This window comes from Microtus ochrogaster, chromosome 8 (genome assembly GCF_000317375.1).
Source record: "Microtus ochrogaster isolate Prairie Vole_2 chromosome 8, MicOch1.0, whole genome shotgun sequence".
Classification (NCBI taxonomy): Eukaryota; Metazoa; Chordata; class Mammalia; order Rodentia; family Cricetidae; genus Microtus; species Microtus ochrogaster.
The window spans coordinates 62,037,189-62,061,664 of record NC_022015.1 but is presented as its reverse complement, the minus strand read 5'-3'; the positions used below and the strand labels follow the sequence as shown (position 1 = coordinate 62,061,664).

The 24,476-nt window shown below is 40.1% G+C and overlaps 1 protein-coding gene across 3 annotated transcripts in view; it reads left to right on the top strand.

Moving 5' to 3' along the window:
* Nucleotides 1-19,521, top strand: part of Rnls (renalase, FAD dependent amine oxidase) — a 246,695-nt gene extending 227,174 nt beyond the window's left edge. For 2 of the 3 annotated variants that reach the window (XM_013348025.2, XM_026781743.1), the window contains one exon: nt 18,941-19,520. In XM_013348025.2, the coding sequence (XP_013203479.1) occupies nt 18,941-19,093 (153 nt within the window). In that variant the 3' untranslated portion in view covers nt 19,094-19,520. Of the gene's footprint in view, nt 1-18,940 lie in introns of all 3 variants that reach the window. The other variant, XM_005352152.2, reaches the window with a different exon arrangement.
* Nucleotides 19,522-24,476: the final 4,955 nt, after the last annotated feature.

The window sequence follows — 24,476 nt, the reverse complement described above, 5'->3', positions numbered from 1 at the left end:
GAGAGAGAGAGAGAGAGAGAGAGAGAGAGAGAGAGAGAGAGAGAGAAGAATATTAAAATACACATGGTTAGTTTTAATGTTTTGAGTCCAGAGCAAGTAGCACATCATGGCAGGAGCCTGCATCTTTCTCTTAATAGTCTTTCAATAGAAGGGAGAGCAATGGAGACAAGGAGGAAGGGGCTGGGACCCACAATCCTCTTCAACAGCACATCTCTGGTCATTTAAGGACCTTTCCTCTTGCCCTCACATCTTAAAGCTTCTGAAACTTCCTATTGAGGATCATTTTGAGGCTCAATCCTCTATCACATGAGTCTTTGGGGAACATTTAAGATCTAACCTATCACACTTTGCAAGCCTATTATCTGTCGAATCAACAACTCTCTGAAACTAGGCATTATGATTGATATTTTAGAAACAACCAAAGTCATTTGATCTTTTTACTGAAGCAGATTGTCAACTTAATAATTTTATTAGCTTTTAAGTAAAACCTATAGCTGATCTTCATCCAACTGTTTTAGTTTAACTCATAAGCTAATTTTGAAAGCAATTTAAATTTATCACCCATGAAAGACAGTGTCTAGTGCAGATCACAGATTTAAATATGTGACTTTCTAGCATGATTGCTCTGAAAGATAATTGTCAATTTTATTTATCAAAGCATATTCTGTTTCTCTTTCCATCCTAAAATCACTTTCTCTTATTCTGTCACTTGTATTGTGACTTCTCTTATATACATGTGCTTTATAATTCCTAGATTTTTAATAATGTTTTATAATTATAGTCTTGAAACTCTGAAGTCAGAGTGACTTGGGTTCTTATCTGGGTTCTCTGTGTGACTGTGGGCAAAGAGATTGCAACTCCAAGCATTAGAGTCCTCATTGGTGAAAAACTACAGCTAAACCTACATCTAAGGAGGGGCCTTGCAGAGGCTGTGGAAATGTTGCCCTTACTATAATTCCTTGACTATCTTTCAGGACACCCCAATATTCCATTTATATTTTAACTCTTTTTTCATATCACATACATAAATAGTTCCAAAATGGGGTGTTTCAGAGCTGACTTGATGCCAGCAGCTCTGGCAGTTATCTACAGCCTGTAAGGAGCTGTTGGACAGCATCAGAACAGGACCAGTGACAGCAGTAGAACGCTGTTTTCATCAGTTTCCCTGCTCTTTGTCATTCTCCTAAACTAACTTGTCATTGTTGGTGTTTGATGATTTAACATTTGTGCCCTGAACCAACATTGCCTGGCATAAAATTAGGGCCATAGAGCACTCTTGCTTACATACCATATGCCCATAGCCCTCTGGGCACATTGGAAGGGGTTGACTATGCATCTAGCAACAACAGGAAGCCTGGCAAGTGTCGTTTTCAAAGTTCCATTAAATCATCTCCACATAACTCACCATCTACCTCAGTTCCTTACGACACAGCATGTGATGAAATAATTCGGAGAAATCTCATCCTTGATTTAGGAACATACAGTCACAGTTTAATTGAAGTTTATACAGTTAAATATCTCATCTTTTTACAAGATTCCATAATGTATGAACTAGTAAATGTTTGAACACATGTACATTTAATGAAGTCATTTTTTTCTCAGGCAGTACTGGGACTCACCCTGCCATTTAGTCATTCTCACACTTACTCAAAATAGCTAAATTATTTTAAATGGTAATACTTAATAGAAAATGTTTTAACAGTCTAATGAGAGAAAATGTCATGTATTACATACATTCATAGTCATCTGAACCCAGTATTAAAACTAGATGGTGGATGCTATTGCACGGGTGTGGGCACACTAGCAGTTTAGTTCCTGTTCCAGCAGCACTTCTTGAAAATTAGGTCTATTTGATCTATTTAGAGCTACTTAGCGTAAATATCAGTGTTATGCTATAAAACTAACAAGTTCAGTTGGTAATACCTATTTATACTACATTAGGAATTGATAATCTATATTCATTTTTCATCAGCACACATTGGTTGAACTCTAACTATGTGTCAGTCATTGTTCTGGATTCAGAGGCATCTCTCATCCTTCGGGAAGTTTCTATATGGCTGTCAGAAAGGGTGGCCACTGAGCAGACAGCCACGGTGAAGTCCAGTGTGACACAAACGATACACAGAGTGCTGCTGGGAAGCACAGAGATGACTTGGGGAAAAAAACATACAAAATAGCTACTTATACCATTTTAACTGTGTATTCCATGATGTGGAAGTCAGAGAGGAAAAGGTCATGATAGTATCAGAGTGTTACAACAGTACATGAACTTTTATGAGAGAGGTGGCAGAGGGAGGAGGGGAGAGAAGGAGGGGAGAGATAGAGATAGGGATGTGTGTGTATGTATGTATGTGTGTGTGTATGTATGTGTGTGTGTATCCGCTCCATCCTCCCTCCATTCCTTTCCCCTCTCTCCCCCTCTGTTTCTTTCCCCCTTCCTCTATCCTGTCTCCATTCCTTTTCCCCCTCCCTTTCTGATTTATTAGACCCTTACCTGGTGTAAGTCAAAGAGATCTGTCTATGGCTCACTCCCTTTTTACCTGCTCTAAGACACTTAGATTCTTCTTTTTTTTTTATTGAGAAAAGGAAAAAAACAAGTTTCCGCCTCCTCCCAGCCTCCCATTTCCCTCCCCCTCCTCCCACCCTTCTCCCCTTCCCCCTACTCCTCTCCCCTCCCTCTCCAGTCCAAAGATCAGTCAGGGTTCCCTGCCCTGTGGAAAGTCCAAGGTCCTCTCCCCTCCATCCATATCTAGGAAGGTGAACATCCAAACTGGCTAGGCTCCCACAAAGCCAGAACATTAAGTAGGATCAAAACCCCGTGCCATTGTCCCTGGCTTCTCATCAGCCCTCATTGTTCTCCATATTCAGAGAGTCTGGTTTTATCCCATGCTTTTCAGTCACAGTCCATCTGGCCTTGGTGAGCTCCCAATAGATCAGCCCCACTGTCTCAGTGGATGGGTGCACCCCTCGTGGTCCCGACTTCCTTGCTCATGTTCTCCCTCCTTCTGCTCCTCATTGGGACCTTGGGAGCTCAGTCCAGTGCTCCAGTGTGGGTCTCTGACTCTATCTCCATCCATCACCAGATGAAGGTTCTATGGTGATATGCAAGATATTCATCAGTATTGCTATAGGATAGGCTCATTTCAGGTTCCCTATCCTCAGCTGCCCAAGGAACTAACTGGGGACATCGCCTTGGGCTCCTGGGAGCCACTCTAGGTTCAAGTCTCTTGCCAACCCTAAGAATTGTGCTTCTGTGCTCCCCTATCCAACCTTCCTTTATCCCAATCATCCTTTTTCCCCAAGTTCCCCCCATCCTCCCCTTCTCACTTTTCTCTCCCCATCTCCCCTTACCCCCATCCCACCCCACCCCCAAGATCCCAATTTTCTCCCCTGCAATTTTGTCTACTTCCCATAGCTTATCACATAGGTAAGTGAGTTAAGGACTGGAGAACTCCAAGACCATTACAGTTCTAGGAAGAAAAAAACTGGAATTCAAACACACCCCCATTTAAAGGTCAGTCCTTTTCTGTGCTTTTTTAACTGCTAGCAATTTTTGAGTTTTAGTCTTTCCCCAGTGGTGGCACAATGTCATCCCATTTTTCCTATCCTAGAAGTAAACACAATAGCATTTATACTCTGATTTTAGACAGTCTTTATGCATTGCCATCTGATGCTCACATCAGTCCGGATATCAGGAAGTAAATGTCATCTCTGCTTTAAGTGAGGAGACTCGGGTTTCTGATGCATATTGTGTCTGTAGTGATGGAACTGCTCAGCAGTGAAACAACTGGAGCTCTTCACTCTGGACTGGGAAACCTGTGTTTCACTCTCTCAAGGATAGTCTGAAAAATGGACCAGAAACCTAAACATGCAACCTTAAGCTATCAAATTTTTAATTGAAAACATAGGCAGAACTATGTATGACTTGGGTTTTATAAGTATTTTTAAATAGAATGGGAAAAGCACAAAAATTAAAATGATAAATTATATCCAATATATATTAAAAACAGTGTCTTTGAAGAGCACCGTAAGGAGAATGAAAAGACAACCACAGAAAAAGAAAATGTTAGGAAAGCATATATTTGATAAAGATTAGTATCCCAAATGTATAGGGAATTCTCACAAATTAATAATTAAAAAAATTAAAAATGCAAATGATTCAATTACTTAAAAGTGGGCAAAAGATTTGAAGAATATGACACTAAAGAAGATATTTAGATTTAATCATAAGATCATGAGAATTTTACCCAAGAACAATATACATTGTTGAAAGAAAAATGACCTAAGTGAACCAAAAGATGCCATGAATTGAAATTAGATGTGTAAGAGATATGAAAGTGATGCTTAAATCTACTGCTCACTGCACCTAGATCCTGTTTGCCTGTGCAAAAACGAAAACTCCAATTTAAGAGGCCTGAAAGATGGGTCAGAGGTGAAGAGTGGGCGGTGCTTTTGCAGAGGACCTTAGTCTGGTAGCTCACAGTCACCTTTAATTCCACCTTCAGGGAATCCAATGCCTCTGGACAACACCAGCACCATACTTACATGTGTGTATCCACAGATTCACACACACACACCAAGCACACACAAAGTTAAAAATAAAATATTATATTTAGAAAACTGAGTCAAGATTTTTCAAATAGAATTTCAAGTATTCCCTAAATAGCCTGAAGTAATCTTTTTAAAGAGGAGCTAAATTGGAAGATTCACTCTTTTCAGTTTCAAAACTATGACAAAGCTGCAGTTACCACCTTCAAGTGGGACTGACGTAAGGATGGGCATGATTGACAGCACAATGAGAGACCTGAACCAAACCCATGTGTGATCAGCTGATTTCTGACAATGTTCCAAAGTCCATCAAATGGAGAGAAAAAATCATCTCCCCAGCAGGAGAAACAAGTGGACCTCTGAAGACAAGAGGACAAAGCTGGCTTCTGCTTCATACGGAATACCCAAATCTTCACAAAACAGAAAACACAAACTACAATGTGAAATTCCTAGAAAAATATATGGGTAAATCTTCATGACCTTACGTTTGGACGTTTTGTAAATATTACTTACACACACAAGAAACAGTAAAAGAAAAAATATAATTTTAGCTACCTTAGAGATACCTTTGTTTGTTCAAGAATTACCAAAAGAGTAAAAAGAGACTAGAGAAATGGCTCAGGAGATAAGAGCTCCAGCTGGCCAGAGCACTGGCTGATCTTTCAGAGAACCTGGGCCCAATTCCCCTCACCGTTATGATGGCTCCTCGCCATTCGCAACTCCAGTTCCCGGGGATCTGACACCCGCCTCTGGCCTCCACATGTACCAGGCACGCACACTATTCACAGATGTTCATGCAGGCAAAACACCCATAACATAAAAGGAAATAATAATAATTTGTAAAGGGAAGTAAAAAGGCAAAATGAGAAGATTGATGGGTCACATGTTTGGGAGGAATACACATGGAGACTATATGAAGAACTCAACCCTACAACTCAACAGGGGCAAAAGTCCAAATTAAAAGTGAGCGAAGGACTTGAATGGACATGATGTCAAAGAAATACAGATGATTACGTGAATTCATCAGTCAAGGGCATAGCAAGACCACAGTGAGATAAACTATGAACTTACAACCATTAAAGTTTATGCTATAAATTTATTAGCACATGTTAACTACATAAAGCAATAGTTTTCATTGAGGATGATTATAAGTTTTTTTAAATACAAAACTATGAGTGTTTGTGAGGATACGGAGAAGTGAAATGCTTGCACTTTTTTGTAAGGAATATGCAATGGTTTGACTACTTAAGAAAACAGCTGGGTGGCTCCTTAATCAGGTAAACACAGAAGTAAGTTAGGATCATGTCATTCCACTCACAGCTGTAAACTCAAGAGTCAACAGCATGTGGTCAGATATTCTTGGCAGCAGCATTCAAAATACCTAAATGTATAAACAGCCCAATGTCATCAACTGATGGAATGTGGCATATCCATACACTGAACTGCAACTGAAACATAAAAGTTGATTAACTACTGATAGCTCATGGAGGAACCATGAAAACATCGTGCTAAGTGGAAGAAAGCAATCACAAAGGGCATATCTCAAGCGATTCCATTTATGTGACATCTCCACTACAGACAGATCCAGACACAACATTGAGTATATCAGACACTGCAGGACAGGTATCATGTTCAGGAGTGGCTGACCAACTTATAATGGACTCCACAATTTTTGTTTTCTTTTATTTGGTTACAATTTGGTAGGGGTTTTTTGTTTTTGTTTTGTTTCAACTTGTTTTTCTGTTTGGATGTTGTTGGTTTTTTTGTTGTTTTGTTATTATTATTGTTTCTATTGGTTTGGTTTGGTTTGATTTTTCTTCTTTTTGGTTTGGAGGAGTTTTGGTGCTATATTGTATTTTTGTTTGTTTTTTTGAGAAAGAACTTAAAGTTGGATGGGGAGGGAGGGAGGGGAAAGGATCTGAAAGGACTTTGAGGAGGGGAAGAATATAACCAAAATATAATTTAAATTTAAAATTTGTTTTAAATAATAATATAACTTAAAAGCCAGGCATAGTGGTGCATGTCTTTCCCAACACTCATAAGGCAGAGGTAAGTGGATCTATATTATTTCAAGGCCAGTCTTGTCTACAGAGTTCCAGGATTGCCAGGACCTGTCTCAAAAATAATAATAATTAATATAGGTACATATATAATTTTAATAAAAAAGAAGAAAGTGGATTAGTGTATGCCAATGGATGTACCTAATAGTAATTTTTTTGTTGTTTACCACATTACAAAGAGGGATGAATGGAAAGTAAGCACATGTGTACGTGCATGCAGTTGTCCATGCATGCACAAGCACACACACATGCGCAAATACACACACACACACACACACACACACACACACACACACACACTGAGCATCATTGACTATTAGGGACATGCAGTTTAAAACTTCAGTAAAAGACTATTACTCATCTAAAATGGCTCATGCAAAAAATTCTGAAGTTGGCAAACTCTGAAACAGATGTGAAGGAACTAGAGCTCCGCCAGGTCACTGTGAAAAGGCAAGGTGTCACACCTTCCCTGAGAAGAAACTGTGCTGTACATCTTGCAAAGTTCAGTATGTGCTTACCATGTGAGCCAATGAATCCCCTCTTAGAAATGAACACATTCACACAAAAGCCACCTTCCAATTAGCATTCCAGCTTTATTAATAATTTTCCAAAACTAGAAATTAGCCAAATATTCATTACCTAAAAGTAGGTTAAAAAAGTACTGTTTATTTATCCATGAAGAATTACTCAGTAATAAAGAGAAAAAAATGTAATAATGTGAGTAAATCTCAGAAGCACTAATCTAAATGGATGAAGTCAGATTCAAAGTCTGTTTATATGACTCTCTAGTAAAGAAAAACATAGTGACAGATGAGCACGGGGAGGGAACTAACCATAAACGAGCATGAGGAAATACGGAGCAAAGACTGAAATGTTCTCCGTAGTATTCACGAGGTGGCTATGCGACTGTGGATGCTGCCACAGTGGCAGAATAGACCGCATCCGTATGCTTTTACTGCTCTTAATTTTAACTTCAGTTAAGCTGACTTTAAAACTACCTCTGCCTTTTATAATCTGTCATTGTCTCTCTTTAGAGCACAGTCGGCCCTTTTGTCTTCATGGTATTAAAAGTAGAAGGCAGGTCATTTCAAGAACCCCAAATCCTTTTTCACCTTAATCTTACATTTCAGACAAAAAATTCCTAGGTCCATTCAACATGAATGAGAACCAGAAGGAAATGCCAAGGGTCAGACTTCAGGGTCATCGAGAGGGATGCCCAGAGAATGGGAGAAGGGATGGGATGGGGAAGGGCCCAGTGAGTGGAGAATTGAGCATTGATCAAGTTAAACATGGAAAAGAGGGATGAGTTGGGAACAGCAGGCTTTTTTTCATCTCTGGATTCCCCACTAGAAGTATGTTTGCCTCTACTCTGGAGCAATCAGGTTCACTAGAAGACTGCTATAGATCGTTTATATTCAGATGCAAATGAAATCTGTGTGCCCTCTTACCTTTGGTAGTACCCAGCAGCACCTAGGAACAAGACAAATGCTTGAATAATTGATGAGTTAATATACTAAAAGTTGCTAAAGGGCAGAGCAATTTTCCACTCAATTAAAAATTCTAAAGGGACGTGTGTTATGACTATTGTGTTGTCTGTTCTAACTGAGACAGTGCTGGAGGAAACCATATGTCAGTCTTTATTGTGTGCTTGTTCTGAATAAAGTCTATCCAAACAGGCTGCTCTAATGCTTTCAGAACTTTAAAAGAGGCCCAATATAGACTTCAGCAATCAAACTCAATGTCAACAAAGTGTGTCCTCTGCAGTTTGACATCACTGAAGCTGCTCTGGGGATCGTAGCATTGATTTGTGGCACACTTCATCCTACATCTGCCCAATGGTTTATTAAAATTGGATACACAAATACCAATAAAGTGAACAGCCCCGCTGAGAGTTGACCAAACCGCCTCATTTCCCCCCACACTGAGGACATATTGTAGCCAGTAGTAATTGTACAGCAGCTCTGTCATACTCGACACAAGGTTTTGCCGCCAAGCATCCATAATACAGTAAGGCTTTCCCTAAAGTGCAATGAAGAAATGGGCTTATGACATCACTGTTAAATAAAATAGAACATTGAAAAGTTGAGTAGACCAGAGGAAAGATGAGGTGACAAGCAGAACACAGACGGCCCAATTAAAATTTACCATCTCCACAGGAAGGTGCCCGTGTGTAGATAAAGCTTTTTATGAATATTAAATTCTTCAGCATGGAGTGAGGTGGCACTGGGGTCCTTAGAAATCATAGTCAGATGTGGTGAGTCATTCAAAGAAATAGGTGTTAAAATGGGCCAAAAGGTATAATGAATGCCCCAATGTGTCATTATTTTTCCAGTTCTGAGTCACTTTTCCATAATATTAGATGTGTGATTGACAGATATTTTTAACACTATTCTTAGTGACACAGTGATATAGACAGATATAACAGACATATGCTCTGTATGTTGTTCCTGTTGTAACACAAAAACATAAGCATACAGAGAATTTTTAAGAAAGAATTTTAAAAGGTATGGGTGTTGAATGGCTAAGTCACCCAGAAAAAGTCATCTCTTTGCTCTCTGATGCCTTTAGCATTCAAAGATATGTTTTTCATGTGTGTCCTCTCTAAAACACTATTTAAAGTCTTTAACTTCACTGAGGTGTAGCTACAGTGTGGTAATAGTGTATGTAAACTAATATGTTTTCCAGCTTTTGAAATTAAGGTGAATATGTTTACATCCCAACAGACACATCCACTGTTAGTTAGCGGTGGTTCTGTGGCAATATACCTGGGGAGGGGGAGCCTTTCTAGGGAAATATGAATGTTGTCTAATGATCTGAGAAGCCTCAGGACGAGGTAGTTCTTCCTGGTGGGAAGGCCATAGCAGAGATCAACTGTCACTTCCTGGCAGCTGAGAAGCACAAGGGGGTCAAAGGTCAAACATCCCCAGTGACCTAACTTCCTCTTACAGGCCCATCTTGTAATAGCTACTCCACCACAGGCTGGGAAACAAGCCTTTAAGACATGGACCATTATGGCTCACTTACTCTGATATCATGGCCTGGGTTTAGTTTTGTGTTTCAGCAGACTAGAAAAGGCAAGGAACTGTGAAAATATGTTCACCAGTTCCACTCATCTAAACCTTCATAGCTTTGCATTACTGACAGGGTGGCCAATACCACACACACACACACACACACACACACACACACACACACACACACACACACCACGATGGAGGAAATGCAAGGCAAGGATATCAGTAGTCAGAATTTACCTCAGCACGTGAATGCGAGTCAATACAGCCTCCCTGAATTCAGATAAAATTTTACAGTCACCCTGAACAGGTCCTCCAGAGTGGATAAAGATTTTTTTAAGATGCAATATTTCTATTCAAGTCACATATGACATCTCCTATCAAAACTCACAAAAATTCAGGGAAACTAAGGTGATGCACTAGAATGTAATATAAGAATGTGGTAAAATTATCTAATCTCTTACATGGCTAATTTTTTCATATGAATTAGCTCATCCTATCTTCCCTCCATTATCCGTAGGTCATTCTTGCCAAGACACCCAGTTAATACCTTAAATTGAAGATAGCAGTTCAGCCTAAGTATACTGTTTTTTCCCTGTACTTATGTATTCATGTTAAAGTTTTTTTTTATAATTTAGACACAACAGAAGATTAACAATAAAGAGAGCAAAATAAGACAACTAAAATAACGTAGTACAATCAAAGTTCTGTGAAGAACTGCCAACGGCAGGTAATGCAATAGCATGGATGAGTTAGGCAGTCAGTGCACATTCTGGACAGGTGAAAGGAGGCATGAGAACTTGTCGGGCTGTTCAGAGCAACCTGTCACTTTAGATGTATGAAGTCATACCTTTTAGCTTCAGCTACACATGGTAAAGGAACTGTGGAAGCAGCCGTAAGTGGTGGAAGGAACTGGGGTTTACACGGTGCTATCCTGGATATCTGCTGGCCATTTCAAAACACATGCCCTGTGAATAAGGAGGACTACTGGGTGCCATAAGAAACATGGTGGGGGATATGTTGTTTATGTTTTGAAGTAACTGACACATGCTTTTCCACAATGAAAAATAAAGCTTTGAAAAGTGTCAAGTATTATATGGGAAAACCTGAAAATTCTACAGAAATGCCTTCTTTGTCCAGACAGTAATTTTTTTTTTCAAAGGCCTCAAGAATTGTAGGGATTCCCACCATACCAGGTTCCTCAACAAAGGTGCAAGCCCAGACAGACGATGAAACCATAAAGACAGTTCCTCGGCATCAAAATGCTGGACTGATAGAGACAGCCTACATCCCAGATCATATTTCTTAATTTATATAAAAATCATCTGTTTCAGAAGCAGCTACCTTCCAGAGCCTGCATCTCAAAGGAGAAGAACGAAGGGTGATGGTTGGCGACAGAGAATGAGTCACCGCAGCTAGAGGCGGAGGCTGAGACAGGGAAGCTGCTAAGGGCTTTATACCAGTACTCATGGTTTTGTTAGTTCCTGGCTCCGAACTGATGCCTTCTAGCATTGTCTGAGTCATCTTCCCCAATCCTGTTTTTCCCACCATTTCTGATTGTTGTTTATGTGGTTCTGGAGACTTACACCTACAGACAAAGCTTTCTTTCCAAGTACAGCTGGAGCCCTGGTATGGCACTCTATGGCAAGGCAGTAGTCTGTAGAGGAGTTTAGAAGATTTTAGAAAGAATTCTAATTGGCTTTTTAGCAGAGGAAGTGACTCTGCTCTAATCCTTTTTCTTCACATTAAAAGGTCTCTAGTTTAGAGAAAGACAGGGCATCAGGCTATCCTAGCTTTAGTGGAAAGAAAGAGGGAAAAAGGATAATTTGTTCCTGTATTTCACATTACATTGTTCTTTAGTCTTCTTATTTATGGTTGGTGTATGGTGTATCATAGCCACGAGCAGCTACAACCAACTGGTAGTGGCTCCCTGGAGCACTAACGCAAAGGTGTCGCAGCCACTTCTGGGCTCAGTGAAAACAAATACCACCATTGATTAGTGATGTCTGTCAGGAGTTCCTGTACATGTCACCCCAATACACTGTGGCACTGTTGGAGAAACCAGACTAGGCTCTGGACTCAGCGCACTTACCTTCGTAGAGGAAGAAGTCGAGCCTCCTATCAGCAGCTATTCCTGTCAGCTCTACACAATGCTGTTCATTTAGACGGACTGAGAAAATGAAGAGCTTGTGGCTGGATGCATTCAAATCCAGACAAGGCAGGGCTGTGCATCAGACAGACCCTGCTTCAAGGGTCCTGCTTCTCCTCAATTATCTTTTCACTCGTGGGTTTTTACTGCTTGGTATGTATATCACCATCTCTCCTCCGCTCATCTATTTAATATTCGTCTTATTTCACCCATTATGAGATACCAGCATGGAGCAAGGTGACGTCAACATATGGGTTTCATACACGTGAACTTGGTTATTTTCTCATTAAAGTGGGCAGACCCCGAACCACAAATTATTTAATTATTTAAGAAGTCTGGCCACCGTCTGGAAACTTTTGTTCCACTGAAAAAAAACTCCAGTTAAACTCTTTTCTGTAATGTTTGATCTGATACAGAGGCGATATCAATGGCGGAAAGGAAAACCCCTAGAGTGCTCAGTAACGCACTCATAAGAAAAATCACGTTGCCCATGTTCTAGACAGTACTGAGAGAGGATGGATGCTATGGAAAGAACATGGATGTCATAGATCAGAGGTCAACAGCTCTGTGTCGTCATAGGAATGAGTCTCGGGAAAGACTAAGAGTATATTTCTTTATTAACTTTTTATGGTTGTAAAAGATGTGTTTATAGTTATGATTGAAATAGTGTGTGTGTGTGTGTGTGTGTGTGTGTGTGTGTGTGTGTGTGTGTGTGTATGTGTGTCTCTATGTCTTAGGGTTTTATTGATGTGGTAAAACACCATGACCAAAAGTACCTTTGAGAGGAAAGAATCTATTTCCTCTTATACTTCCAGGTAACTGTCCATAGCTGAGGGGTGTCTGAGCAAGAGCCCAAGCAGGGCAGGAACTGAAGCAGAAGATATGGAGGATCACGTTTCTTGACTTGCTCAGCCTGCTTTCCTATATCCCCGAACCACCTGCCCAGGGATGGCACCATGCAAATGAGCTCGGCCCTCCCACATCAATCACCTAGTAAGAAAATATGTCACAGACTTCCCTACAGGCCAGTCTTATGAGGACATCCTCTCAATTAAAATTCCTTCTTCCCGCATATGTCTAGGTTTGTGTCAAGCTGATAAAACCCAGTACACTATGTATAGTTTTCCAAACAAAGCATTTTTAAATAGTTACTTAGCTTTATGTATCTTGGAAATTCACAGATGGGGGATGGGGCTAACTCACTGGTGCACATCCTCATAGAGAAGGTATGAAGAATAGACATACGAATGGAAGGTTTGTGCCTTCCAGTTGCCATCTTCCTAATGGACCTGAGCGCTCTTAAACTTACAGCTAATAAGCAGAAGGGAGCTTTAGGGGAAATGTTCTGCTCAGTTGTGAGCTGGTAATTCGTCAGTGCCGTATAATTTAATTTGCTGAGCGGTAAATGCCAGCTGCCAGATCACGTGGTTGGGAAAGTGGGCCACTGATTCGGCAGCCAAGAGTTTAGAGGAAATCAATTCCATCGCATTGAAGGTGGAATCGCCCGTTCTGCAATTACCCAGGGAGGAAAATATGAAAGCATGGAGTGTGTTTTGGCAAGTGTCTTCAGCCATGTGAGGCAGAGAGTCCTGCAAGAGAGGATCTTGTCATTGTCAAAACCACACTCTCTCGCAATAATACAGCCCTTGGCTCTGCTTCCAGCCACAGCCAGGAACCACATCTCAATAGTTGTATTTAAAGTCTGTGTCAGGGCTGAAACAGCCCTATGGAAAGTCAGGTTTCTCTGGCTCACATGTGTGACACGGCTGTACAGAAAGAACTCTTTCCTGGTCTGGGTAACTAATGTAATACTCCTAGAAATGTAGATGGGTTAGATGCATAAATTCTCAGAAAAGGCAAAGTTTTTTTTTCTAAGTGATTTAAATCCACCTGCAGAATAAAATGAAAACTCTCAAGTCTTCCCCATAAAGGAGAGCCATCATAACAGAGAGTTCCCCCACCCCTAGGCTTACTGTCTCAGGTCCTGCCATTGTTCTATTTGTCATAAGTCCTGTTTCTGTGCAAGCTAAGATTCCCTTGCGCATATATATATATATATAAAACACAGGTGTCTCAAGATCTTTATTTGCTTAAGCAAAATAGAAGGCCTAGGAACAGCTTTCTTGTTAGCCCTGCCTGCTGAAGCCTATAGGCTCAATCTTCTGTTGTGGGAACTCTTTCAGCCAATAGCCTTTAAGATAATCAGCCTACATTGGGTGTGGTCTTATGTACTATAAATGCAGATGAAAAGCATGTACAGGCCTCTTGGCTGCTGGGTACACACAGAGGACTGCAGATCACTACCCTTTCTGTGAATTCATCCCCTAATAAATAAACCTTTGTTATACTCCATTCCAGGCTATTTGAAACTCTTTTGTACACCAGCAAATTGGCATCTAATGTGGGGTCCAAGTCCATACTATTGCCGGGCCCTGCCCAGACCCCTGTCTGTGGCATTCTTTCACCCCGTGCAATTGACCTACCTCTCTGCAGCTGAACTATCCCTCTAGCACACAGCTGAGCATGGTTTAGCTCCATGGGCCTGCCACAGCAACTTAGCAATTTCCCACCGTGGTCCATGCTACCTGACTTGGTCTCGCCTACTGCAGCCCACTGCTTTCTGCTGCAACTGCTCTGTGGCTTCTCTGGCTTCTGCAAGGCCTGTTCTGATCAGGCTGAGCTCTGACTCTGGGAGCAAAGGCTCTAACCCTATACAGGGGACACAGGCTTGCGTTCCCAGTTCAGATCCATGAATGCCAAGCCCGAACTCAGGCCAGTAGCCTCCACAGGAGAAGAAAAGTTATGGATACCATCAAAATTAATAAAGATTTGGTTTGAAAAGGAGAAACTGCTTGATAAAAAGAAATGACAGCTCATCCACAGAGGTGACAATCCTACAGGTTGTAAGGAAACATCATAAGGGTTGGGGCAGGGTTCTGTTCTTGTCTTTGCAGGAAAATACCCATCTTTGAAAAGTCAAGAGATCTTGGACATCTAGATGCTTAAATAAGAAAAGATAGCTATCCACAAAGAATCGCCAAACAAAGAGATCTAACTTATGGTAACAATATCCTCTGCAGGGTAAAATTTCACTACCTAAACATACATATCTCCCTACTTCTCAGTATAATGATAGTTGCGACTCAAAAATTAAAACTGGCTTTGAAGTTGGACAGTGGCTATCCTTCTCTAAATCTGAGCATTTTGTTGAAAGAAAAAGTCAGAGTTTCTGTCTCATCTCAGAAGCCACTTGGTATGGGACAGAGGAAGATAAAATTGAAGGACTCTTATCAAAACTCTGCTTTCACAAAATTTAACTTCTCTCATACCAATTTTTGTCTTTATGGCACCTTTCATTGAATATATGTCTATATGAATAATGTTTAACTTTTCCACAATGAACAATAAATTTTCCTGCAGTAGTCTTTGAAGTTTCAATGAAGAATGTGGGGCTCCACAACAACCTGGTTGTTACAATGTCATTATTCTGATAGTACCACTTTAAGATTGGGTTTGGGTTACAAACTTCTCAAGATGATCCCAACATGGCTAGTTGAGATGGTGCACCTCCTTATAATGTTCTGACCAGAACTTCAGATAAGAACTTCAGAAAAAATAGAAAACACTATCCTGAGTGAGGTAAGCCAGACCCAAAAAGAGGAACATGGGATGTACTCACTCATATTTGGTTTCTAGCCATAAATAAAGGACAGTGAGCTTATAATTCGCGATCCTAGAGAAGCTAAATAAGAAGGTGAATCCAAAGAAAAACATATAGGCATCCTCCTGAATATTAACCTTCATCAGGCGATGAAAGGAGACAGAGACAGAGACCCACATTGGAGCACCGGACAGAAATCTCAAGGTCCAAATCAGGAGCAGAAGGAGAGGGAGCATGAGCAAGGAACTCAGGACCGTGAGTGATACACCCACACACTGAGACAATGGGGATGTTCTACTGGAAACTCACCAAGGCCAGTTGTACTGGGTCTGAAAAAGCATGGGATAAAACCGGACTTGCTGAACATAGTGGACAATGAGGACTACTGAGAACTCAAGAACAATGGCAATGGGTTTTTGATCCTACTGCACGTGCTGGCTTTGGGGGAGCCTAGGCAGTTTGGATGCTCAACTAACTAAACCTGGATGGAGGTGGGCGGTCCTTGGACTTCCCACAGGTCAGGGAACCCTGATTGCTCTTCAAGCTGATGAGGGAGAGGGACTTGATCGGGGGAGGGGGAGGGAAATGGGAGGTGGTGGTGGGGAGGAGGCAGAAATCCTTAATAAATAAATAAATTTAAAAAAAAAGAACTTCAGAAAAAACCCTACCAACTATTCAGAGACTATCTGAAATTGTACCAGACAGCAATCCTGAAACTTAACCATCATTTTAGTTTTTACAGGATTCCATAGAAATATCATCACTCCCATGACAGTTGGATGTAATTCTAGAAAACGATGTCCTGTCTCCCAACATAGTTTGTCCTCAGGGCTAGGAACATTACTAGGGGTTGGTTATAACTGGTATAGGGTTGGGGATAGAAATGAAGTAAACTCAGAGATCTCTTTTTTAAAAAAAGGGAATGGATGGGATGGGATAATTGGTAGATTACTGTGAGCTTACTAACACTAAAAATAATAGTGAGTAATAGTGAGATTACTTGTGAGCTATTATTTATAGACAAATTACATTGGTATAGATTCTTGCATATTGATACAAATTATATTTTTATATACAAATTATATTTTATATACAATTATATTGAATATGCTCCTATTTCTGTTTACAATATTTGTGCATCTTTGCAAAGTTATTTTGTCATATTGTATGCCTCATGTTTCTACCTATGCTTAAGATATTTTGCATATTGTTGCAAATTTAGGATATATTTATCACATTACACTATACATTTCTACCTCCGATCAAGATATTTATATATTCTTTACATTTTGAGGTCATTGTCCTTATTTGCTGCACATTTATTTAAAGACTGTTTAAATTTTCAATATGAAGCCTTAGTCTTTAATCTACATAGGTATTAATAATTACATGTGAATAGTCATCCATGTTTGTTATACTTATAGTTAGACTAAACAGGTTCTTGATTGTATTCCACATGGATAGGTAATCTTCAAACACTTCAAAGAACTGTTTACATAGTTTAGGATTCTGTTGACATGTGACATAATTGTTCCTGGCAACAACAAGGACACTCCAGTTGGAGCTTGTTTTCTTCTTGGCAAAACTGGCTGTTGAGCAGAGAACTGCCCCTACCTCAACCACTGACAAAATGTACAGTGTCCACACTGGACAAGCAGGATACAAGTAAAAAGACTGCCAAACCTTACCAAGACAGGGCAAAATGGTTTTGAAAATTTTCCTGCCTCTAAATATGGTCTATCAGATACTAGGCCTTAACCAAAGTTGGTTGCCGCAACATTGCAAATGAAACTTTGGATGATTGCCCAGGTAGCCGGTTGTCTCTGTCATTTCTTACACCTTTTGGAATTTTCTTGATTGCACTTCCTATTTACTCAAGTGATATTGTTTCCCTTCTCAGGTCTTTTATGGGATTGAAGGCTAAATAGTAATAGTTACTTTCCTCTCATTACTTAGCCAAGCCATTTCTAATGTAAGACTTGACTTAAGACTCCTTAGGATAAGATAACTATTGGAACATTTAGCATATTTTTCTTGTTTGATGTTGTTCATGCTGGTTGTAATTCTAATTTTAATGTATGTTTTTGCCTCTTCTTTTCCCTGGACAATACTTAATATTTGTTCCTATTGTATATAGTTTTGTATCAGACTTAGAACTCTTTTATTTTTTATTTAGACAAAAGGGGGAGGTGCTGTGGGAACTCCTTCAAACAATAACCTTTAAGATACTGGCCCAATTTGGGCATGGTCTCATGTACTATAAATGCAGACAAAATGCATGCTTGGGCCTCTTGGCTGCTGGATTTGGTTCCAGTTCCCAGCACATGCAGAGGTCTGTGAAATGCTACTATTTCTGTGAGTTTATCCTCTAATAAATAAACCTTTGTTATACTCCATTCTGAGCTATTTTGGAACTCTTTTGTACATCAACAGTCTCCAGTATTGAGGGGCAGGGGAAACAAAACGTAATGTATAAACAAGGCTGTTCTCTGCAAAGCTTTTCTGCTTTTAAAGAACCTGTGGTTCTTGACCCCTTTGGGAGTCTATCAACTTTTTCACAGGGGTCACATATCAGGGATCCTGCATAGCAGATATTTACATTATGATTCAGAGCAGTAGCAAAATTACAGTGGCATATGTGCAAAATAAACATGTTTCTCACAGTCCTGGAGGCTGGGAAGGCCAAGGTCAAGTCATTGACAGGTTCAGTGTTGGACCTGCTTTCTTCATAGTTGATGGATTTTTATTGTGTACTCCCATAAGGTCACTTACCTTACAACATGCCTTTCACATCCCAAAGGTCCTTTCCCCTAATACCATCACCATTGGGGTCAGGAGCTGTCTTAGTTAGGGTTAATATTGCTGTGATGAAACACCATTACCAGAAAGCAAGTTGGGAGAAAAGGGGTTTATTTGGCTTATATTTCCATATCATTGTTCAACATTAAAGGAAGTCAGGGCAGGAACTGGAGGGAGGAGCTGATACAGAAATCTGGAGGGGTGCTGCTTACTGTCTTGCTCCTCATGGCTTCCTCAGCCTGTTTTCTTAGAGAACCCAGAACCACCAGCCCAGAAATAACAACACCTGCAGTGGCCTGGGCCTTCCCCATCAATCCCTAACTAAGAAAATGCCCTAGAGGCTTGCCTTTCTTAATCGAGGTTCCCTCCTCTCAGATAACTTTGCCTTGTGTCAAGTTGACATAAAATTATACAGCACAGGAGAACAACATATGAATTTGGAGAGAGCGGGTAAGCATTCAGACCATAGTATCTACAAATCTAGAAGTTCCAGTTATTTGGTAATTAAAATTTTAAACATTTGAGAATATATATGTAAATATTTTGGCAAGAGGTAACTTTTGATATAGTCTTTTTTTTTTCTCTTTGCTCCATGAGTAAAATTTTATTTTCTCCAGGGAGCAAAAACTTAGTGGGCATTACCACGACAGTGCAGTGACACACTGAATGCCAACTCCAATCTTTTTTTTTCATTTTTTGCTTTTTGCAGGTTACAAACTCAGCTGCCAACTGTCCCGGCCAGATGACTCTTCACCTCCACCCTTCCTTGGTGTGTGGAGGGGATGGATTTACTCACTCCAACTTCGACGGCTGCATCGCCTCTGCCCTGAGTGTCATGGAAGCTTTGAAGAATCATATTTAGTGTCTATGTTCTCTAAAGAATCATATTTAGTGTCTATGTTCTCGTTTCTACATTCACTTTGGGGCTCTTTGTTTTCACAGACCTCTGTTATTAATTATTCTGGGTCTTTGTGGGGAGAGGAATTACTTGGAAAAATTTCTCCACTTGACTGTCATTTTTCACATGAAATATAAAAACAATATAATAATTTTGATAGCTACCACCCATAATAAAATGATAATTTCTTAGACTTTGCTCCTTCCCTGCATTCTCTGATTTTCTATGACTGATCCTTGTTAAAGTAAAATAATTCTTATGAGGAACAAATAACCATCCCCACAATTATACTAAACCAAAGTTCCCATTTATGGGCCCAAACCTTTGCTATCTTTTTGAAAACTTCAGTTCTAAATAAAAAACAACCATTACCAAGTCTTGTGTTATAACTTCACACATGTCCTTGAATTGACATTTTTGCAAATTATTGAAGTGCAAGATTTCTCTGAAATGTGGAATAATCTTTGATTCGCATTTGCTTTCCAAGTTATTAAGGCTCTGGGTAGTAGGTCACATATGTCACCAGACTACAGTCTGAAGAGCAGCTTGACCCACAAAAGGACCCCCTACAGGTTGGCTGAGAATGACATGAATCATCTTCATTTGCCAAATTACACAGTACTTTTTAGCCTTAAAGCAAGTTCCAGCCTTCATATGTGAGATAAAAATTAACCAGAACTGAGAGGAAGTTTATCAGTCTTTAACATGAGATCTCTGACTGCTGCTGTCCATTGTAGTACTTGGACTCTGCCACAGCTAATGAATTTCCTGTCGTTCAACAAAAACCCAGCTGATCAGAGAAAAAATGCATTTTAAATCTCTCAGTATTTTCTAACTTAGCAGTTTGGCATGTCACCCATATATTCGGTATTTGGTCCCATGATTGCTGGCTGGAGAAAAACTTAGCCTCGGGTTTCCAAATGAGCTATTTCTTATTAATGTGGAAAGCAAAAATTATAGCAGTCTGTTTTAAAAAATAAATCCATATGTGTTAGAGTAAATGTTTAGGATGCAGTTTATTAAGTGGTGGTAGGTTCTCCTCTAATATCTCTAACCTCCTGAGCCCTGGGTAGTTGGCTAGCTTTCCAGTATGCAGCATGATTTTATTTTGTTGAGAAGACTTTGAGTTCTATTAGAGAGCTGTTGGTTACCACTAACATATGAATACTACTATTGCTTTAAGGATGACTTGCCATGCTGGTTATTGTTGTGATTATAGGTATCACATCTAAATAGGACTATGGGTTTATTCCCTCCCTTGTTAGCCAGCTTGCCTAGCACTTTCCAGTACTGTGAAAACATGTCTCAGGGAAGAGGCTTTCAGCTCAGATTCAGGCTTATCCTTTGTGTCCTGTGTCCAAAGTGTCTACAACCATAGGGCCTCCAATCTCTGGGAGGCAACAAAGAGCAACAGCGATAGCATATGTTGTTTGGGGATGTCGCTTGGATTCTCTTGGCCAAAAACTGAAAAGGGGGATTTCTCATGCTTGGTGGTGCAGTTTTTGTTCATCTATGGCTCTGGTAGTAGCATGGTCAGTCTAATTATCATAACTTCATCTAAACTATATTTACCACTCACCAAGGAAATCTCTATTTGTACCTACAGCTCAGAGAACATCTTGGATGAGTGGGCAAAAGGATTATAAGAGCCAGAGGACCAAGAAATCTGCAGTAAAACTTGTGTCTTCTAGAAATGACAGGAAAGCTGTGCTCAGGATACCTCAGCAGTATTTCTACCTAAAGAGACCTGAACAAGGACTCCAATGGACATGTTAAGGTGGAAGGGGAAAATATCATGGGACCCCCACCCCTGAACAAAAAACTACAGGGAGTGAAGGAAGAATGCTGAGAGAGAGAAAATTAGTCTTTCCCAAGTAAAAGTCTCCTAATTGGTTATCAAATCCTATAGATGGAAGTTTTGTTCAGTCCCAAAATAACACAGAGGCTTATATTAATTATAAACTATTTGGCCTATTAGCTCAGGCTTATTATTAACTAGTTCTTACAACTGAAATTAACCCAGAATTCATATCTATGTTTAGTCAGATGGCTTGGTACCTTTTCTCAGTGTAGCATTCCTCATCTTGCTTCCTCTACATTTGGGTGGTGACTGCAGACTGAGCCTTTCCTCTTCTCAGAATTCTCCTAGTCTGGTTTCCCTGCCTATACTTCCTGCCTGGCTACTGGCCAATCGACACTTTATTAAACCAATACAAGCGACAAATCTTTACAGAGTACCAGAGCATTATCCCACAGCAAAGTCCCAAGTGGTTAGCTCTGAAATTATATACATAAAGCAGTACTAAACAGACTTGGCAAATTTTATTCAAATATTTATTCATATATGTAACAATAATTAAAGAAAAAGAGGCCATGAATTTAAGAGTAGGAAGTGGACATGGAAGAGATTGGAGAAAGAAAAGGGGAAGGGGGAATGATAATTATATTTTAATCTTTAAATAATTGAAAAAGAAACAGGTTTAAGGCTGTCCCAATTTTGCTATTAACCAAAGATGACCTTAAATTAATAATCTCCCTGCTGCTACCTCCTGAGTATTAGAATATCAGGTGTGTATGCTATGGTCTTGGTTACTTTTCAGTTGCTGTAATGAAACACCATGACCAAGACAACTTGAAGAAAGGATTTAGTGGGACTTACAGTTTCTGAGGATGAGTCCATGACCAACATGGTAGGAAGCTTGGTAGCAGGCAGACACAACACTGGAGAGCTTAAATCCTGGGATACAACCATGAGGTAGACAGAGATAACTGGAAATGACATAGGCTTTTGAAGCCTCAAAACCCATCGCTAGTAGCATCCCTCCTCCAACAAGGCCACACCTCCTAATCCTTCCAAATAGTTTCATCAACTGGGAACTAAACACTCAAATATAGGAGCCTACAGGAACCATTCTCATTCAAACCACACAGCCACCATGCCCTGCTCATGTGGTGCTGAGTACAGAGCCCAAAGCTTGACATGTGCTAGGCAAGTATTCTACCCACTGAGCTATATCTCCAGCCCCCGGTTCATCATTTTGAAAGCAAAGAAATAATTGTTTCAGATTCCTAAACTAGGAAATATTTATCCAAAGAGTTTGTCTCTTGGCAGTGTTTAAATTGCATTCACCTGCTTGTTCTTGCAACATGCATACCTACACAAGCACTGTCAGAGCTTTCTGGTTTATCAACAAATAAGGACCAGTTTCTCTGGCATGTGAGGATAGCTTGCCTTTTAGCAATAAATGGGCAAAACTAAAAAACTAAAATGCCTGCATGTGGCTAGTGCCACTTCATTTGAAAGCATGAAAAGGAAAAATAAAATGTAGTTTCTGATATAAAATAATGGAAAATGATTTATTGCATGATACTATGCTCCATGTTTGATAAATATTTGTCTTTATTTTTTTCTTTAAAGTACCTAAAAAGTCATTCAGTTGTCTTTATTATTTTTTTTAAACAGATATATGTCTGAAGTCATTGGGCAGAAAGTGTCCTGAATCTTTAAGAACAATGGCAGGCCTAGGTCCTATAAGGGAAGAAAAACTTGTAAAGAGAAAAATGGGTTAGTTACATAATTATCCTTCCAAGCCATCACTAAAATGTTTCATAGCTAGTCATTCTAAGCATGTTATCCCGCTACTTCTGTGACTTTTGGTAGATGCTGACAATGTGAACATCCACCCCCTCAATCATTGTCACTTCACTGCTTCAATCATTCTGAAGACCCCTACTGCATTTGAGTTTCCATTTGCCTCTTCCCCCTTTAGAAAAGAATTAGCTAAGGAAATCCATATCCTAGCAGCTACTGGAAGGATGCTGTAAAAGACTATAGGATGTCCACCATTACCCCCCTGAGACTATGGGAGTCGGCGACGCATCAAACAGTGCCAGGGGTGTATTTCTACCTCACAAGACCACACATCACCAGTGTATTTCCAAGGAAGGACTTCTATTAGTCAAGCTAGCCAAAGAAAGCTGCTGTGTTTTGAAAGGAGCATATTCTGGTGAGAAAAGGCTTGAGCAGTGGGATGATTTAATACTTGTTAGCTGATTAAATATAGCCTTTGCCAGAATAAAACTTTATGATGCACGTTGAAAAGCTTAATTACTGAACCGTCTCTGTGAATCTTGCTCAGGCAGCCAGGATGACAAATCATAGCAGCAGAATAGCGTTTGCACCTTTGGCATTTCTGAAAGAGAAGGGTATGCCTAAAATCACTGGGAAAGCAGTAATAATCCCAGACCAGATATTACTGAGCAGAAAAAAGACGCTTCTTTTGAGTTACCAAGCCTTCTGCACACAATGTCATCATACCCACCCCCACCCCCACCTACCCACCGCTTTGTTAAGTGAAAAAGAACAAGGTCAATTTCACATTCTTCTGGCATTTCGTCCTTATGGAAGCATGCGGGTATATATCCTTCTGGTTTCCTGTCCCCAGCGCTCCTGTGAAATAATCAGGACATAAAAATCCTTGTCCACTTTTAGCAAATAAAGAAACCAAGACCCAGAGCTTGGCCAGCCAAGGTCATATAATGACATGCCCGGACAAGAACCCACTCTTCCCATGACCCGTTTCTATTACTGGCACCACTCGGCTTCCAGATGAGCACGATAATTACAGCTGGCTAGAACAGCCATTGGAGAACAGTCCACACCATGTGGTCTTCCTACTGCTGCTTCATTTCAGAGGGCTAACACTAATCCTGGCGTGATATGTATGGAAGTTTGATGTGCAATAAAATCTCTGTAAGTACTGGCTAAGTGATTTATATGCCTCTCGTTTCTGGTTCCATTGGCTGGCTTATCACCTTCTGGGGGTGGGAGGTGGGCTTCAGGGGTGCGTGCTGTGGAAATAGCTGTGTCGTAATGATACTGAATTTCCATCCAGCAGTACTTGTTTCGCCTCTGATCCATCTGTCCTGTACATATTTCTCTTTCTCCATTTGTCTCCCTTGCTTCATTCTCTTCTCTTCCCCTTTTTCCATCTCTTCCTTTCCAATTGTTTCTCCTACACTTAATTTCCATGCATAAATCCTTGTGATCCACAGTATCTGCCCTTCCTTTTTTTTTTGGGGGGGGGCAGGTATATCAGGATTTTGTGGTGGTTGTTATTCCTGTTTCTAAAATTTTTAAATATTCAATGTTGCTTATTATTCCACAACTCTAGTTTCTGATTTCCAAATGCAAAAAAAAAATTAATGCAAACCTTTAAAAACTGGCTGTAGCTTTCACTGATCTCAGTGCTAATAACCTCAAAAAAGTGTGTAATTTTTTTTACACTAGATTACTTTTCCTGTCACATATGTGCAAAAGTGTACTGCCAGGTCTATAGTGGATGCT